Raw genomic sequence first — 18,519 nt, 5'->3', positions numbered from 1 at the left:
TACCCAAGTCTAAATCACTAATATATGTGAGCCAGATTACCCATTTTTACTCAAGGATGGTGAAACCATGGCTCACCGTTCTCTGCTGATTGGCTAATGATTGGCTGCTGAGCCAATCAAAGGCAGAGCAGGGCGGGACCCGGAGTTTTAGCTCAACAGAAGCGCTTTGCGCTCATATACCGGAGACTTGCTCGTGGTGTGGGTTCGATCCCCGGGTGGGCGCCACCAGTTACCAGGGTTATTGTAGTTTTGGAATTTTCATTTTAGTTTTTATTTAGTTTTGAGTTTTTTTTTTTTTTTTTTAATTGAGTTGGTTTTCATTAGTTTTTAGGGCGGTTCGGTTATTAGTTTTAGTTATTAAAAAAAAAGAAGCTCAGTTTTAGTATCTTTTTTTAATTTTTATGTTTTATTAGGTTTTTTTTAGCAATATTTAATAAACACCATGGTAAAATGAATGCCTTTCTTACCTAGTGTTACATTTTTGGCTAAGCTAAATGAAAAACAGGCGAGCTGAGCCATTGGAGCCAAAAGTCAAGCATGCAAAATTTTCGCCTATGACCGACATCATCTATTAGCTGCTGCGAGATGACATCACTTCTGTGTAGCACTCTTTCAAACGTCTTTATTCCAGTTAATATCATCATCATCAATAACTTAAAATCACAAAGTCAACCCCAAAGACTCATGTATTAAATTATTTACCACAGACTAAAATGAAGGACATTTTTGCTATAATTATAGTTTTAAGTTATTTTTGTAAACATAAAATGTAGTTTAAGTACATTTTTGGTTTTTTAAAAAGCGTTTTCGTTTTTATTTTATTTCGTTAAAGAAAATGTTTTTTTGAATTTTAGTTTGAGTTAAAGCATTTTGATTTTATTTTGTTAAAGAAAATGTTTTTTGAATTTTAGTTTGAGTTATTTCGTTAACTGTTACACACTAAAATACATCATTAGTTTGATAGAAGCTAGGCTGGTACTTGATTTTAAATTTAAAACACAAGAAGAAATACTTTCAAATTTTGCCTAAAACAATATTGAAGTCTAATGGTGACTATTTTTTAACTATTTGTGTCCATTGTTCACTTTTAATATTGTTTTAAAATATTATTTGGCTCATGATCAATATATTTTACATTAATTGAGGCTGCATGTGATACCAGTAATAATTACAAACTGCTCTTCATGAATTATTATTGTGAGCAAATACAAACGATGGGTTTTTCTTACATGTCACTGTTCCTAAATCAGGAAGTATTTCTGGACTAGTAAAAAAAAAAAAAGATGAAAATTTCCAGTATACCTGCTTCTCCAGGGACCACCGCACCACAGTTGTTTACATGTTCGTCCTGTCAGTACATTGAACGCCTCAGACTTGTTTGCGCTGCCTCACCGAGCATCTTGTGATCTGATAGAGAAAGAATGGCAGCGGCGAGATGCCAAGAAGGCGGTTAATTACACATGTGGCTGGCAGATTTGGAGGCCGACACCGTGGGCGATGTCGATGGAGATGCCATGTGTTTAGATGTTAAACTGCAGACTGCGGTCAGACACGGTCTGCTCACTCATTAGCTCGCTCAGCGGATGTAATGGAGGGGGGGGGTGCTGGGGTGCAGTCCGCGACGAAGCCATGTGCCTCAATCAGCGAGACGTTACATCTCCTCGAACCTCAATTTTAATTGGCGGATGACGGCGCGCAAGTGCTTAACGCTTTGCTGTGTCTGTCGAGGGATGAGACGACTTTTTGATGTTGCTTTGAGCTGCAGAACAACTCACTTTGTTGCATACCACCCTTTGTTAGGGCATTCATTTACACAACAAAGATGTAGTGAAAACTGAAATCTTTTTTCATATAAAAATACATTGTGAAAAGTAGTCCATGATTTAAAAAATGCAGTATTATGAATGATGTCATACCAGTTGTTAATCTCACTATAAAAACATAACACACATGTAAACAACAAGCTGCTCCATTCACCTCAACATAGATCCTTGGCACCCTGATGCTAAAATATGGCGCTAAATCACTACTTTTACAGTAGATGGCTTTTTTTTTAATTAACTCACAAATAGCAAATGACAAATATGCAGAAAGAGACTGTAATATGAATTACAGGCCAATAGTTTACAATGTCACACTTTAAAAATAAATAGATAACCACTACATACATGCATGTACACCAATTTCAACTTCCCGACGTTTTTTGACATTTGGTTGTGATTTAGGACAGAGTTCTGTTCCGACAGTGGCAATGAAAACCAAATTTGTAAACCAAGTTGAAATGCGCAATAGTCTATCACTAGCCTATGCTAACACATGCTAATGAAGTCATACTTACTGTAAATATTCGCAAGAAAGTTTTCTGGGTCATAAATACAGGATGATCAAATTTAAAGACAATAGAGATGCAACGATTAATCAAATAACTTCAACTCCTGTTCCGCACTTCTACATGTGACATGTAAGTATTTGAGTCGTTGTTTTTTTTTTTTTCCAGACAGGAGCAAAGTCTGGGGTTGGTTTTCCCCCCTCCTCCTTTTGTTTGCCTTCTTCATCTGAAAAATCTGAGCGCTGCTTTTGGTGACCTGTCAGGCTTCCTTTTCTGTCTCCCTCTTTTGGTCATTGTTGGCGGTTTTTGTCTGGATGGATTGTAACTAAGTGAATTTGTTGCTCTGGACTTGTGACTTTTTTTTTAGCTTCAGATAATAAATAAACCGGAATTACAGTACAAAAAAAACATTTTTTTATTCTTTCAAATGTGCGGTCAGGTTGAACATGACACACACAGAGCTGCATATAAATGTCACTTTGTAAAGAAATACTACATAAAACACCATTTGTCAGCATATGTGCGGTTCTATAATTGTTTATAATTAAGTGAGTAACTGCTGGACACTCTAAAAGTGTATTAAATGCACACTTTTCACGAGAACTGTATTTTTATACCTATTTTCAACCATTTGCGTTTTAAGGCCTGAAAAAAAAAAAGGAGGTTGACGTGTAAAATGGCCCCTAAGAGACTCGTGAGGTTAAAAAAAAAAAGCCACAAGATGTGTTTGTTGTGCGTTTGACTGACTGTTTAGTTTGAAGTGTGTGTACAGTTTTTGGTGATTAAAGACTTGTTTGGGGCCAAGGGAGCAAAAGACTTACAGTGTCTTAAAAAAATAAATAATAATAACTCTTCCACTCCAGCTCTTAGCCAGAAATCCCAGTTAGCAGTAGATAGGGACTATCTGTCTCCTGTTAGGCAAACCACATCCTCTTCTGGTATCTGGTCCTCTCCCATCTTTGTTCCTCTTATCATCCCTTTCCTCTTTTGCCCCCCCCCCCCCCCCCTTCCCCCTCCATTCCCTTCTCCCTCCTCAACCCTCCCAATCTTTAGCTGCTTTCTCCCCAAAATCCTCATGTGGCCAATTTGCGTCGGGCGTTCCAACCTTGACCCTGAGACGCGATTGCTCCGCTGCACCCACCCACCCCCACCCCCACCCCCCCTATCGGCGGTGAAGGTCAGGGCTAGATTAGAGGTTGGAGAACTCGTCCTGTGAAGTGGGGAGTAATCACGGTCTCCGAGATTGTTAAATAGAACCACAGGCCCTGCTGTTGTCATTACTCTGAGAAAGAGAGGAAGGGGAGGGAGAAATTGAGAAGGGGGGGTTGGGGGTCCTTCACCTAAACGCATGCAGATGTTCAAACTCGCATGCGGTACATGCAGTTCTTTTGTTTTTTCGAGCATCTATCTGGTTTTTATTTGCCTCCTTGCAGTGGGCCTCGCTGCAGATTTGATTTCAAAGCGAAGGAGCGAACATGACGTAAATAAGATGAATCATTTGTTGTTTGAATTCTTGCGGCTTAAGGCTTGCGCTGCACTTAATTGTCATTGTTTCCACAATCCAGGCGTAATGAAAGTGTGTGCGCTTGTGTGCATTAACACATGTGGAGTGGTTCTGTTTTGTGTAGGAAGTGGATTATTCCCAGATGACAGCACTCCCTCGCTGCGCCCCTTCCACCACTTGCGCTTAATTGAAGATGCAGAATAATGGAATAACAAAATGTCAGTTCCCGTTGAAAACAAATACACACCTTGCTGTGAGTTTTGAATGGGCATTGCAACTAAACTTTCTTTAACTTTTAGCCTCTTTCATCTTCATCACTGAGCACTTTCTGTGAGAACCAAAGTTGGCCAAGCAAGTGCTCACAAGATGAATTGCAGCTTCTTCTTCTTTCTTTTTTTTCTTTTTTTTTTTTGACGGATGCAAGGGTTCGTTTGAAGACTTGGAAGGAATCTCAAATGCTTGGCGGAGCTTGCTTGTATCCCAGACAGTGAAACACAATAAGCGTGGTGCACATGTTTCAAAGTGTTTGGCTACGCTAAAGCACCGTCCGCGTAGGCCGGCTTTTTTTTTTTTTTTTTTTGCACACATCTGACGAGGAAATGTTTTTGCCTGAAATGTTTATTTTCTCTGTGTCTGAGGTCTGAACTGTAGATTCACTTACATCTCTGATCTTCCTCTTTTCCCAGGAGTTTCCAAATGGGCATATGAAAGCAGGACACCTCGCAGATCAACACTGCCCCCTTGAGGGTAAGTTGGAAAGGACTCGCTGATAAAAATTAAAAAAAAACTCCAGGCTGGTAAAAGGATATACTAAAAGGAAGAAAAAAAATCACTACGAGATTAAAATCATATTATTATAAAAATAAAGATGTCTGTTTTTAAGCATCACATTTATATTTTTTAGGTAAAAAAGTGTAATATTGTATTTAGTAAAATCACACCAATATAGTTGAATGGTTAAGAGTCATATTTTCAAGATTGAAGTCATATTATGAAAATTAAGTTGTGTATTTTTACAAAAGAAAAAAAGTCTATTTTGAAATGAAGTATAAGATATTTTTTTACTTAAGTTTTAAAATTATGAGAATAAAGTTATGTATATTTTCAAGTCATATTTTTTCATATTACAAGGGTAAGTGGATGAATGATATTTGAGGATTAGTGTGTAGTAATGAGTAATGTAGAGGATCACATGTTGGATTACCCCCCACACCCCCTTAATATTTGGAAACTTTGCTCTCATAAGAGGACATGTTCAATCTCAAAGTATGATATTTCTTTTCAGTCTGCCTGCACCACTCCTTGGATACCATTAAGGCCACATTGAAAAGAAGGAAGGAAAAAATAAAAAAATATATTTTTAAAATTACATAATATTATAAAGGAGATAGTTTTACAATTTTAGGCTGTGTAGTCAAAACAAAAAAAATTATTATGATTTTTTTTTTTCTGACTTTATTCTCATAGTATATTTGGTTGTTTTTTCCCCTCCTCAGTAACTCTCAACTTAAAAAAAAAAGTTTTGGTCTCTTAAAACAAAATAACATCCATCCATCCATTATCTGATAATATAATATAATATAATATAATATAAAATTCGAATCTGTCCATTTTCTCCCTGCGTTTGTGTGGTTTTTCTTCAGGTACTATGGCTTCCTCCCACATTCCAAAAAACATGCATGTTAGGTTCACTGAAGTCTCTCAAACATCCATATTGTAGGTGTGCATGTGAGTATAAATAGATAAATAAATAAATACTGCCTCAAAGTACACCCAAAATCAACTGGGACAGCCTCCAGCACACCCATGATGCTAATGAGGAAAAGCACTATCGAAAATGGATGGACTGATAATATAATATTATTCCATCATAATACATTGTGATCATTTCAGAACTGAAATGAAATGTTGACTATCTTGAAAAAGTACAGCTTTTTGGCAAGCCACCTATATTTGAAAAGAGTCGAGAATAGAGAATACAATCAAGATGAAGTGATTTTCAGTGTCTCGTATCTGTGTCTCTTCTGACAGTGGCTCTCCCTCCTGAGAAAGCCGGGGGCTGCGAGAACTACCTTCGGTACCTTCACGCAGAGGACGGGGAGCGAGAAATGAAACCAAGCGGGAAGAAACGCATCAGTCTGGATGTAAGTCTACACTGTGTCAATGATAAATCTGTTTGGCATAATTGTATCGGGAGAAAAGCAATAGGAAGTCAAGTCATCTTTATTTACTTATTATTATACTTATTGGTTATTTTCAAACCAACATAGGCTAACGCTACAGCCTTTTCTTTTTTTTTTTACAGGAAGAATGGAATGACTTGTGGGTGACTGAACATCTGTCTGTACAGTAAACTGCTCCAGAACAAATTACAATTTAGGATTGGCTTCCATGTATAAAATGTTTTAGTGATCAGTCCTGACCGCATGTGCTAAAGAGATATTATAGAGCCATAAAGGGCTGCTTCTCTTTTCGGGCCCCTTCAACTCATAAATGTACGCTGCTTTTTCACACAGCTCCTCCACCAGGCCTAGAGCAAACCAGATGTTTGCCTCTTCAATTTTTCATCTTGAGATCCATCCATCCATTTTCTATAGCACTCGTACTCATCAGACCATGAATGAACTTGAACCTATAACTCAAATATTTGTTGATGCACTCGGTTCATTTCCTAGATTTCGTTTCAAGAAATATTTTCTGACAATTATGTTTTTGGAAGGAACTTTTCTAATTGTCAAGTCAGGTTTAATTTGGGGGAAAGTGTTGTTGAATGTATTCTGTAAGGCACAAATGTAAAATGTAAAATGTATACAAAAAGCACTTATTGACTTATGGATATTTTGCTGCCCCCTTGTGGCACTTAATTGCACATGCACATAAATGAATACCTCAAATAATAAAAAAAGTGTGTATCCTCTTTATTAAAAGATTCATAATCTGATGTATGCACAGGACTTGGAGTGTGATGTTTCCGTGGAGGATGACAACCGCCAGGAGTGGATATTCACACTTTACGACTTTGACAACAGTGGCAAAGTGACAAAGGAGGTGTGTGTGTGTGTGTTTTCAAGTCAGAATAGGCATGTTTATTTTTTCCTCTCTACACCGTGACCAATTTGTGTATTTTTTTCTGTTTTTGTAGGATATGTCCAGCTTGATGCACACCATCTATGATGTAGTGGACGCCTCGGTCAATCACCCCTGCAATAATAAAAGCAAGACGCTGCGTGTCAAGCTGACTGTCACTCCGGAGCCTAAATGCCACAAAAGAGAAACAGGTTAGATGAATATTTTGAATACTGTAATGGTAACTTGTTCAAAAGGGTCTTAACATAAAATGTGTGAGTTATTATCACATTTTGTTTGTTGTTTTGGGGTCACTTATAGTGTACTGACTTTGGTGCAAATTCATCAACTATTCTTTTGATTGGCGGCCATTTCAGCCTGGCTCAATCTTCAAGGTCAGCTAGGATAGGCACAAGCTCTCCGTGACCATGAACAGGATTAGCGATACAGAAAATAAAAAATTGTGGTTTTCCTACACATCTGACAGTTTCCCTTTCCTTCTTCAGATCGCTGTCACCAAGAAGAGGGTCGTTCAGCTGACAAGCGTATGTCTGCCTATATCAGGTTGGTATGCTGAGAATTGCACATGGAACATAAAAAGTCTGAATTTGCAAGCTCTTATTGACTTCATTTTTTTTATTTGAAGCAGCAGGGGGCAAAGTAATGAGGCCCCAGCTGCTGAAGGCCAGCACTACTGTGTGGATGAGAACACAGAGAGGAGGAATCACTACCTGGATTTGGCTGGCATCGAGAATTACACCTCCAGATTTGAAGGTATGCTGCATGCATCATTAGCTCGTTTTTATTTGAGTTCAAAATGAACTCGACATTGTGATGCCAGGACATGCTTGCTGCATTCTCATCTCATGGATTCACTTCTTTTTTTCTTTTTTACCTATTCAAAGAACCAAAACACAGCAATCAAACTGCACTTTAAAAACAGTTGGGTCCCAAAAAAAAAAGAGCGGTTCAAGAATGCACCGACCCAACTTTTTGAGTTATCTAACCCAAAAAGTTGGGTCAAATAAATAACCCACAAGCCTGAAAATGTGGCTGCTTTGTGGCTTATTTAATTATAAATTGGGTCAAATTAAATTAATAAACCAAAAAGTAACGCAATTTTTTTGGGGTTCCATAGTGGGTTAATGATTTGACCCAACATTTTGGGTTGATTAAATAACTCAATTGAATTGGGTCAGAAATAAGCCAAGCCCACTTTTCGAGTTATTCAAACCAAAAAGTTGCATCAAATTAAAGACCAGCACTGCAACCCAATTTTCGGAGTTGTTTGTGGGTTAACCTTTTCATTAAAATCGTTAATTGATTAGCCCAATTGAATTGGGTCAAAAATGGTCCCAACCAACTTTTTGAGCTATTTAACCCAAAAGGTCAAATTAAATGAACAACCCAAACAACGCAATTTTGGGGGGTTGTCTGTTGGCTATTTATATGACCCAACTTTTGAGTTAATTGAATAACCCAAAAAGTAATTAAATAACCCTTTTTTGACCCAATTTTAGGTATTTTTTGACCCAACTGTTTTTAGAGTGTACGCTCTTTAAACTACCGGGACAAAAAAAAAACAATTTGGGTCAAATTGACCCAAGTTAGCGGGTCGGTCCAATTTTTGACCCTACTGTTTTTAGAGTGTATATAACCTTTTGTCTTTCTCTCTGAAAATGTCATTCTGAATTGAATCCTTGTCTTCCAGCATTCACACAATATATATATATTTTTTGTCAATGTTAATGTTAGCACAATGATGCATTGTGTTTAAGCGGCGGTGAAAAACGATCTTGTCCTGTCTTTCAGGAACGAGCCCTCCCCAGGAGAGTCACAGTCGAAGCTCCCAGAGCCAGAGCCGTTCTCGCTCCCACGAGCCGGAAGCCCAGCTCCTTCACCAACGGCGCTCGCAGGTCATCGGTGACAGTTACAACCCCGCGGAGTTTCGGGGGAAAGGAGCGCAGTTTGTGAAATCCCCCAAGGGAAGCAACAAAGGAGGGAATAGCGGCGGCGGTGGGGGCAAATCCACTAAATGTCACGGTTACCACCCTCCCCTGCAAAACATGCTGCACGGCGGCAGCGCAGCCGCCCACGGGGGTCAGGATGTATACCACTTACCACACCAGGTCCAAGCGTCCGGCCACCATCAGCACCCTCTACAGTACAGTCACAGCAAACGCGTCCGAGCCAAAGCACGGGAGGCACTTTCCCCCACCAAAACGCCTCTTTCCCCGCAGCCTCACCCCCAGGGGCCGCCCACCCTGCCCTCTGTGCTGCCAGGCCTGGAGAGAGAGCAGGTGTCTGGAGCCCCGGGCAGTCCGGGATTTGTGGTTCCTGTGGTCCAGCGCCACGAGCACCACCATCACCATGAACACCACCACCACCACCACTACCACCATTACCACCAGACATGACCGCCCTCCGCTCTCGTCGAGTGCACAGGACCAAGCACCACTCCCAGTCGGGGATCTTCGTACTCGCCTCAAGCTATTCAGATATATCCTGACATGTATGGAGGAGTTTTCTTTTTGTGATGCCAAGCTGTAGTGGACCTGAAGGTTTTCTGAAGTTATCACAAATGCTGTGTGGCACAGCTTAGATTTTTCAAAAAAATTTTTATCAAATCTTTGCTGGGACCTATTTCCAGCACACACACACACTCACACCAGAAAGTCAAAAAGCAGGAGAACTTCGGCACCTTTTGTTCCCTCCTGATGCTGTTGATGGTCGCCGTCCCTGGAAGCAATAAGACATGTTCTGTGGAAGACCTCTCCAAAAAAAAAAAAAAAAAAAAAGGATCTCAGGTGTAAAGGTGCTGCTTTTTCACAGAGGCCTCTTCGTCTGTGGACTGAAGGGATTTTGTGTTGAAATATGCGGGGAGGGTGGGTTTAGAAAATTACCACTGCCAGTTTTTATGCAAAAATAAATATTGCTATATGTACTGTATAAAAAATATATATATATATAAATATAAACACATTTTACTGTATAATTATGATACTCTATATGCATAGTTCATCATGAATATAATTATGCATATGTGTATTTTGTCTTTTTTTATATATTATAATAAACATTATAGAGTTCATGTTCGTCATTGATGGTGGAGTGGTTAACTTGCTTGGTTCTTTTACCTCCGTTGTTCATGTCTGTTCATGTCGTCTTTTACATTTTAATCTACTGCATGGAGCAGAGTGACCAGAATCATCTGAAAAACAAAAGCTTCAAGATGTTGTTCATGCTTTTATACCAGACATTTCGGCAGAGGGCGTAACTGTGGTGGTGCCGTAAATTCTGATGATTTGCAGTGACAAGCTGTAGTAACTGGACGGCAGATGGTCTTCTCAAAATTTTGCACATTTGATCAGAGCTTAGACATACACACCTACGGACTTTTTTTTTTTATCGTAGTCATAGCAACACCTCATACCGAATTCACCACTTTCACCTCAACTTTACTCAGAACAGGATAAATAAATAACTACCATGTGTACCCCTAAATGCCATTGGAATGAAAATGTCTATTTTTTGAGAGAAGAGTAGTACTTTTTTTTTACAGTAACACATTCTTATTTCTTAGAGAAAACAACTATGCTATTAACTCAAAGATTAACAAGGGCATAAATATTTTGTAAACTTTAAAATAGAACTATTCTCATTGTTACCCCTTTAATTGTGGGGGGAAATCTTTATTGTAAAAAAAATAAATAAAAGGATAGGACTACCTACTCAAAAAAATACTGTACACTCTTCTGAAAAAAACAACTTTGCTCTTAAAAAAAACTAAACAAAAAAGGTGATAGATGCATAGGTTATGTGAGGATACACTAATATCAGTCTAACACAAAGCAAATGTAAGCATGTGTAATTTATTTTAATTTGTTTAAGTTTGACAGTTGTTTTTTTGCAAAATATTTTGCACACACCAACCTAGAAACTGAAACCTCATACTGGTGTAGAAAAATGACTAGAATGAATGAATAGATAAATAAAAGAGTAAAGAGTAGTCCGTGTTTTTCACAAAACGACAACATAAAAAAATATCCTGTGACATATTTACCGTTACAACTATTTTTTTATTCATTTTTTCCAAGCAAAAAACTGCATGCAACTGATTACATGGGATAGCGTGCTGTAAAATGATTACGGTGATTTAGCAAGTAGCCACAAATTCAATGGGGACTCCAGTTTGAAGGCAAGTGTAAGCATTCCTCAGCATTTTCTTTTTGTATCTTAGCGCCTTAGGACGTCTTAACAGTCTATTCAGAGAAATCTGAATTAGAATTTTAGGGAAACAAATTCTTACATTTAGTGGCAATTCAAAGCAGTGATATGACGCTCTTGTCTGTGAATTATGAAGCTAACTGCTAATTACCTAGCTTCTTGCTAGCTGTCAGCCGCCGGTAAACTAATTTACTTATTTGGTTATGGGTTCAGAAACGCCAATAAGAAACAGAAAATACTTGAACTACAGTAGAAAGTATGAGAGAAGTAAATGGCGTTTAATTAACTTGATATTGCACTGTTGCTAATTTAGCAACGGGACTTTTTTTCTTATGTAGTAATACCAGTCAGCCACTAGATGGCAGCAAAGACACTCGTCTTGTTGCTGAGCTTCCCAATTTCTCCAAGCTTTTTGGTTTTCTTTCTTGTTTGTTTGTTTTTACAAAAGGTTGAGCAGCAAGTCCATTATTTACCGGTGGGGCAAAAAAAAAAAATCCCTCACCTCTAATGATATATACAAGTATATAAGAGTATATTTTATATATTGTCCCTGAGAGACTACTCACCTTTTGGTCAGTATATAAAGTTCATGAATAAGTCATGAAAAGAAAAGTTACATAATTGTTTTTATTCACCTGTTTCCCAATTAGACAATTCTAATCACTAGGGTAACTTAGCTGGTCAAGGTGCTAAACATCCTTCTGTCATGTGTCATTTTTCCGTCTTGGTTTTGATTAAATGTCCACTGAAAGTTTAAAAAAAATAATGCAGCATGGTGTCTAGTGGGCATTGTATCAACGTGTCTTTTGTTAATTGCCGACAGCTCAGGAGAGAGAGGGAAAAAAACAGCATTCCCTGCTCCAGTGGTGAGGGATTTAGGGAAGGACTGAATCCGAGCCCCGGCTGGGACAAACAATGGCAGCTATGAAAGGCGAGGGGAGGGTCCATCTAATGCAAATATCCACTTTGTGCACCCCCAGAGGACCTGCTGCTCTCAACTCTGACATCCACCACCAAGCAACAAGTGTGCACTGCAGTTTAGTCTTGAGTTTTGCTTTGTTGTTGTTGTTTTTTAACACAGCTTTTTCCACATTTGTTTGCTGAGGAAGTTTCGACAAGGTGTGTAAAGGTGCAACAAGTGGGAATGTCTACTGTGAGTTTCTTTTTGGAGACTGGATACAGCATCATTGAAATACACCTGCTGTAACAGGGAGAACAGAGGTAAGGCTAGTACATGTTAAAATTGACTCATCATATTCAAGTGGAATTCTCTTTTATACTTTGTCAGCAATGCAACATTTCCAGTATTACAGTTTATGTACGCCGCACAACTTTTTTCCCTCCCACTACGTGCGGCTTATTTAGCGCAGCTTAGCCTGTCTCAGGGAAACGTGATTATCCTCTGAGCATTCAAGACATGCATGAGAAAGGCTTTGCAACATAATAGATCAGTGGGAGCCTGTCTACTTGTATGGGACTGGGACAAATGGAGGGGAATCTCCCTTGAATGTTGATGCTGCCGGGTGTCCATGTGAAAGAACAATATTGGGAAATATTACCAGCCTAATAATGGGATATTGTGCCTCTGTTGTTTACATGCTATTCTGCTTTCAGCACGAAAATATGAGCCTCACTTAGGCTCATTCTCGCATCCCTGCAGTGTTTCACCATGCACAAGACCAGTAATGGTGTATTGCTACTGTAAAACCCCAGCACAGACCCCCCCGCTGCATACACGCTGCCCGCCCTCCCCAACTGAAACTTCAAAGTGGGCTCAACATGAGGCCTTTATGTGAACAATTGCGCTATTCTACCCTGCACCCCGCGATCCTGACGCCCCCCCCCCCCAACCCCCTATTCCCATTTCCACTTGATTAAGCCCCGAGCTGAGCGGCCCCGCTTGAATGTGGAGGGAAAATGGCTCCCTAATTCTGACTCTCAAGTGCAACACAAAAGAGGAAGAGTGTTTGCGCTGCTCTAATTTGGGACCGGTTCAATAAGTTGGGAAGAGTTTGTTCTGTTGGGGTGAGGAGGAGCTGGCTTGATGAGAGGGGTCAAATATCTTCTTTTTTTTAATTAAACCTTTTTTGTTCCAGTGTTGGATCCGTTTTGTAAACAGAAGTAAAAAGTTGATAGAGAACAGGACAAAGTATGGCTAATTACAAACTTGTTTTTAGCAAATAATGATTTACTAAAAAAGCCATATACACTCAGTCGCAGATCCTTCCAAATAAAATTTATAGGATGGTGACCCCAAGCGGACAAAAATAGCTGAACCTCATGCTATTTATAAACTTTAAGATTCTTTACACCTACTCCTTAATTTTGCTGGCTCCATCTTTTACTGCTTTTGCAGATCAGCTGCATTGACAGCTAACGCTACGGCAAATATGCTGACGCAGCTCTACTTACATCAGATGTTTATTGTCAAGCATGCGTCAGCAATTCATGTGCAAAAGAATGTTGACTCACTCAAGCATCCTGTCAATTTGTATCACAAAAGCAGGTGTTGTCGTTTTAATGGCGTTCATTGTAAGCAAGTAACGCTGTAACTGTGCGTGAGCGCGGTGTCGAGGTTGCTAAGCGACGAGAGCTGCTGGATGAAGGCTGCTTGGATGATTCTTTCCCCCCCTTTAGGCTTCTCGCTCTCCATCTTTCTTTTCAGTCTAGCTACCCCCGACCTCTACGCCCAGAAACTCTTCTGCATGCTAAAAAAGCGGATCTCAAACTGAGAATGTTGCATTGATTAAATATTTGATGAATCACACCAAACTTTTTGCCCAAATATCTTGGTTTTAGATTTTTTTTTGTTCAAGTTGTAAGGTGTTTGCCAGTTTGCATTATTTTTCTGTTCAATTCTAATGACAAAATGCAGGCGTATTATACAGGAAGTCAATGAATGTGACTGGAAGGCCAACCAGTTCACATTATTTGCTGTATGTGTTTGTTACCAGAGGAGGGCAGTGTGCTCGTTGCACCCGGAAACAATACACTCCCAGCAGTTTCTAAATAGTTTTTCTATTTTTAAAATGTTTTTGTCTTACAGATACTCCGAGCTTTGTCCGTGCCCTTAACATCAATCAAACGCCACATCATTTCACTGATTTATCTCGTTGGCATCTTTAAACAGGATGTTATTATTACTGTGACAACGACACACGAACAGAAGTGGCACAAGTTTAGTTTAAACAAAAAAACAGGCCCTCTCAATTGCGATGATATGCTGACAGTGTGCGTGATAAGTCAGATGTGAGGTGTTTACATTATATGGCTGGCACAAATAACTGCAATGAGCAACATTTTTTGTTCATGAAACAATCCACTTAGATGACATGGAGTTTGCATCTGATGTTACCAATCAAAACAGCGACGTCACCTCATGCTGAATATTCAATATCTGCCTTTTGCACGGGTGGATTGTTTCTAATGTATTGTTGATGGACATGCGCTTAACTGACAATTTTGGATTGAGGAGATCCTCACTGACACATTTCCTTTAAGTGATGGGCCCTGTCCCCATGGGAGTGGTATAATTAGAGCAATGGAAACAGGAAACACCTCGCCCTCACTATCGTTCTGCCCCCTAAGTCCCACATCCCTCCCTCCCCCTTCTTTCTTTCTGGTCTCCTCCTCCTATTAAGCATCAATTTGGTATTTTCATTATAGTTACTTCTTTCTTTTTTAAATTATTATTAATTTTCAGAGTTGTTTTAATCAGGGTTTTTTTCTTCAAAAAAATGATTTGTTTTGGTTTAGTTTTTTTTTTAGTTTTGTACTTTTTGTGTTTATTTTTTGTACATTTATTGTGTGCAAGTTTAAAAAAAACAACACAGTATGTGGCCAAAAAAATCAACAAAAATTATGTTAAAAAAACAAAAACATTTACAAATCAAATACAAATAATGTAAAACAGTCCACAGACTTTGAATTACAGTAAGTGTAGTGCAGAACAATGCTTCAACCCCAAAAATGTATGTACTAAATCAATTGCTAAAGACGAAAAAAGCTGTAATTAAGGATCTAGTTCATTTTCTGAACATAACATTTTTATTTTTATTTTATTTCATGAACAAATTTTTTTTTCCAATTTTAGTTTTAGTTATTTAGTTAGTTTTTATCAACTAAAATAACCTTGATTTGGACCCAGATTAAGGGAGGCAAGCCAGCAGTGCACCCCCCCCCCCCAAAAAAAAGTCAACAGAACCAAAAAACAAAAATCAATCAAATGGAATCAGAAAGTACTAAATTGACAGAAGTCCAAAAATGAGATACAAACGACATCCATGGAATAAACTAAGGAAACAAGACATAAATCAGGAAAACGTGACTGACGAAGACTAAACGGAAGCAGAGAACTAAATGCACGCAATCTGACGAGTCAATGAAAAACACCGAGACACGTGGCTAATAGATCTGATTGGAAGACACAAGGAACCGGGGTTGACGAGCACAGGTGGAAACAAAAGTCCTAACAAGCAGGACAAGACATGAACCGCAAGAAAACTAGAAACGTTTGAGAGAAAACCAAATACAAAACTAAACATCAAAAACAGACCATGACAGAATATCTTAATATTAATGAATTCCTCAGTCATCTGATTAAGATTTGATTCAAGACGAGTACAGCAAATGGAAGAGGTTAAAAAAAAAACACTTACAAAAAACATTCAAAGTTCCTTTTATGACACTTGGAATTTGCAAGCCCTCTCCATGTATCGCAGCGCCTCGACTTGAGCCTGCCAGTGATTCATGTGTGGTAAATGTTTAAACGCCAGCGTGGTAACTCGGTCCAGCATGAGGGATGCGGGAGTGGAGCCTCTAATTTCTGCTCCTTCCCACCAAGATTAAAGACCCAGAATAGACCAGGTGTACGGTCCAGACTAAAGATGAGCCTTCTGTCTCTTTCTCCCTTCATCTTACATGCGCGGCTGGTGTGCGGCGCTCCGCCTCCTGCAAACTTTACAGAACTGTGTGAGGTGCACTTTTTTTTTTTTACTGCTGGCTGGGAGGCTTTGCTTGAAATGTGCCCAACAGAGGCAAATAGGGGTGTTTAGCTGACATAGTTTGTAAGCGAAAATAGATATAAAGGGTCTTGCTTTGACAGCTCTTAAAGGGATACTTGACTCACTGAGCCATTTTCAGCAGGAAAAAGTAAATATTTTGTCCCGAATGAATTAATAATTAATTAATTACAATTAATATGTTTAAAAACATTTTCCCCACTTGCTGTCAACTGAAGATGACATCACCTGCGCTGAGGAAGTAGGTAACGACCAATCATGGCTCACCTGTTTTCTGGGTTTAGTCAGCAAACTGAGCCATGATTGGTCGTTACCTACTTCCTCAGCGCAGGTGATGTCATCTTCAGTTGACAGCAAGTGGGAAATTTATTTTTTAAAGGTATTACTTGTAAATGAAAAATAATGAAGTTATCAAATCCAGTCAGGACAAATTATTAACTTTTGACTGCTGAAAATGGCTTAATGAGTCAAGTATCCCTTTAAACAACAAATGCATTTTAAAGCCTAAAATGCAATTTTTTTGTGAACAGTAACCAAGTAAAAACGTTTTTTTTTTCTTTTGCATTTTGGACAAGTGCGCACACTTTAACACAAATTTGTTCACTACCGTCAACACAGGAAACGGGAATTTAAGGTTCGAGTCCAAGCTCTGATTTTAATTAGGGGTGTCAGGCGATTAAAATTTTTAATTGTAATTAATCGCATGACTTCTCAAGTTAACTCACGATTAATCGCAAATTTTATATCTGTTCTAAATGTACAATAAAATGTACAATGATCCCCCCCCCCTAAGTTTGCATACTCTTGTTAACATAACAGTGTGGGGAAATTTTTTAAACTAATAGAAATATGGCTGCATCTTCGAGTCATTGATACAGTAATTTCATAATAATTTATAGAATTGAGTTAAAATTAAAAAGAAGTACTGCACTGTAAAAAAAAAAGTGTGACAGCTCAATGCATTTTTCTTTTCATATTAAGAGCTAACTAATCTTTAACATGAAAAAACGTGTGAAATTCTGCACATTTTTAAAATTGTAAAATGCAACTTGACCTTGATAGGCATTATTATTTTAATTTATAATTGCTCAGATGCGCGATTTTGACATGGACACGTTCGCTGCATTGCAACTGGAATTTCCCCAATGCAGCCTTTCCAAGTAAGGGCCGGTCATTAATCACACGTTTAAAAAAAATGGTGGTGTTAAAGGAACTTTAAATGAACTCAAAATGAACATATTAATTTTGACACCCCTAATTTTAATATATTGCATGTGAGTGGAAAAAAGTGGGACTTGTGGTAGGCCACAGTGCTGTACTGTACTATCCTTGTACTCAGTCTGAAGAAAAATGTTACAACTGTTACTGTTGTGCATGCATTTCTGGAGATCGCCAACTACTGGCCTGGCATGCATAAAGCAATAGTATTCTTATCAGGTTGTTGTTTGCTGGCTTTTTCCATTCCTCATTCAATCCATCAGTCCATTGATCCGAACCACACTGTGGTGAATTGGACTTGGTGGAAGCAATTGGCACTTAACCCGACTCCTGCAGTCTTTTCTTCAGCTCAGGTATGCAAGTGTTGTAACACAGAGGGAGAGAGAAGTCAGCAATTTTTATTGATTCAGGAGTGGCTCCCACCTTGCCTTACTGGTGTGGAATGCACACCTGGAGGTGTTTGCTGAGTGGCTTTAGTAATCCATATAACAATGCAAGCACTGCACTCTTGTTTATGTGTCGGCACGTTTGTCTTTTTTTTTTCAGCAGATTTCAATATGACGCCTGCGAATGGCAAAGTCACAGGGATGATGGAATCTCTAATATTTACACAAGACTTTTGCATTTCCCTACATGGAATATAGTTTGGTGTTGAGCTTGTTGACATGGCAGCCCAGTTGAGCTGCACCACTTTGGCCTCCAATCACAGTGTACACACAGGAGGAGATGGGCGCAGATAAAACGACTGGGTTACGCCCCAACGAGGAATTGGGATGCCTGGAGGGGGTGGGGGGGTGGTTGTGGCGAGGGGGCTGGGAGAACTTTTTCTGTCTGGCTTGCCTTAATTTTGCAATTGTTTTCAGGCCATTCCCGGCAGCGTCTTTGATGGAGCACGTCAGGTTCCTACAGGACTCGGGGGCAGGTCTCCTCTGGTTAGACAGCTGTCAGGCCCGCACAGCCCACAGAGTCAGACACTGACACTGCAGAACTGCACTTTGACCGGAGGTGAGTGCTTATGCTCAAAACGGTGACTTCCTTGACCGCTGCTTTGTTTGCCAGGGTTTCCGCGGGTCATTAAAAAACATTAAAAGCCATTAGATTGATGTTGCTAAAATTAAGGCCTTTAATGACATTAAAAGGCATTAAATAAATGG

At 39.1% G+C, this 18,519-nt stretch overlaps 1 protein-coding gene across 2 annotated transcripts in view; it reads left to right on the top strand.

Annotated features, from left to right (window-relative positions):
• The window catches only part of nkd2b (NKD inhibitor of WNT signaling pathway 2b), a 38,464-nt gene extending 28,520 nt beyond the window's left edge, over nt 1–9,944 (top strand). Inside the window, exons 5-11 of one of the 2 annotated variants that reach the window (XM_077577004.1) lie at nt 4,520–4,580; nt 5,865–5,977; nt 6,786–6,881; nt 6,976–7,111; nt 7,406–7,463; nt 7,546–7,673; nt 8,712–9,944. In XM_077577004.1, the coding sequence (XP_077433130.1) occupies nt 4,520–4,580; nt 5,865–5,977; nt 6,786–6,881; nt 6,976–7,111; nt 7,406–7,463; nt 7,546–7,673; nt 8,712–9,316 (1,197 nt within the window). In that variant the 3' untranslated portion in view covers nt 9,317–9,944. The remainder of the gene's footprint in view (nt 1–4,519; nt 4,581–5,864; nt 5,978–6,785; nt 6,882–6,975; nt 7,112–7,405; nt 7,464–7,545; nt 7,674–8,711) is intronic. The other variant, XM_077577005.1, reaches the window with a different exon arrangement.
• Nucleotides 9,945–18,519: the final 8,575 nt, after the last annotated feature.

The sequence above is a fragment of the Vanacampus margaritifer genome, chromosome 9, assembly GCF_051991255.1.
Source record: "Vanacampus margaritifer isolate UIUO_Vmar chromosome 9, RoL_Vmar_1.0, whole genome shotgun sequence".
NCBI lineage: Eukaryota > Metazoa > Chordata > Actinopteri > Syngnathiformes > Syngnathidae > Vanacampus > Vanacampus margaritifer.
Note: the sequence above shows the minus strand (reverse complement) of the source record. Positions and strands in the feature narration are given on the sequence as shown.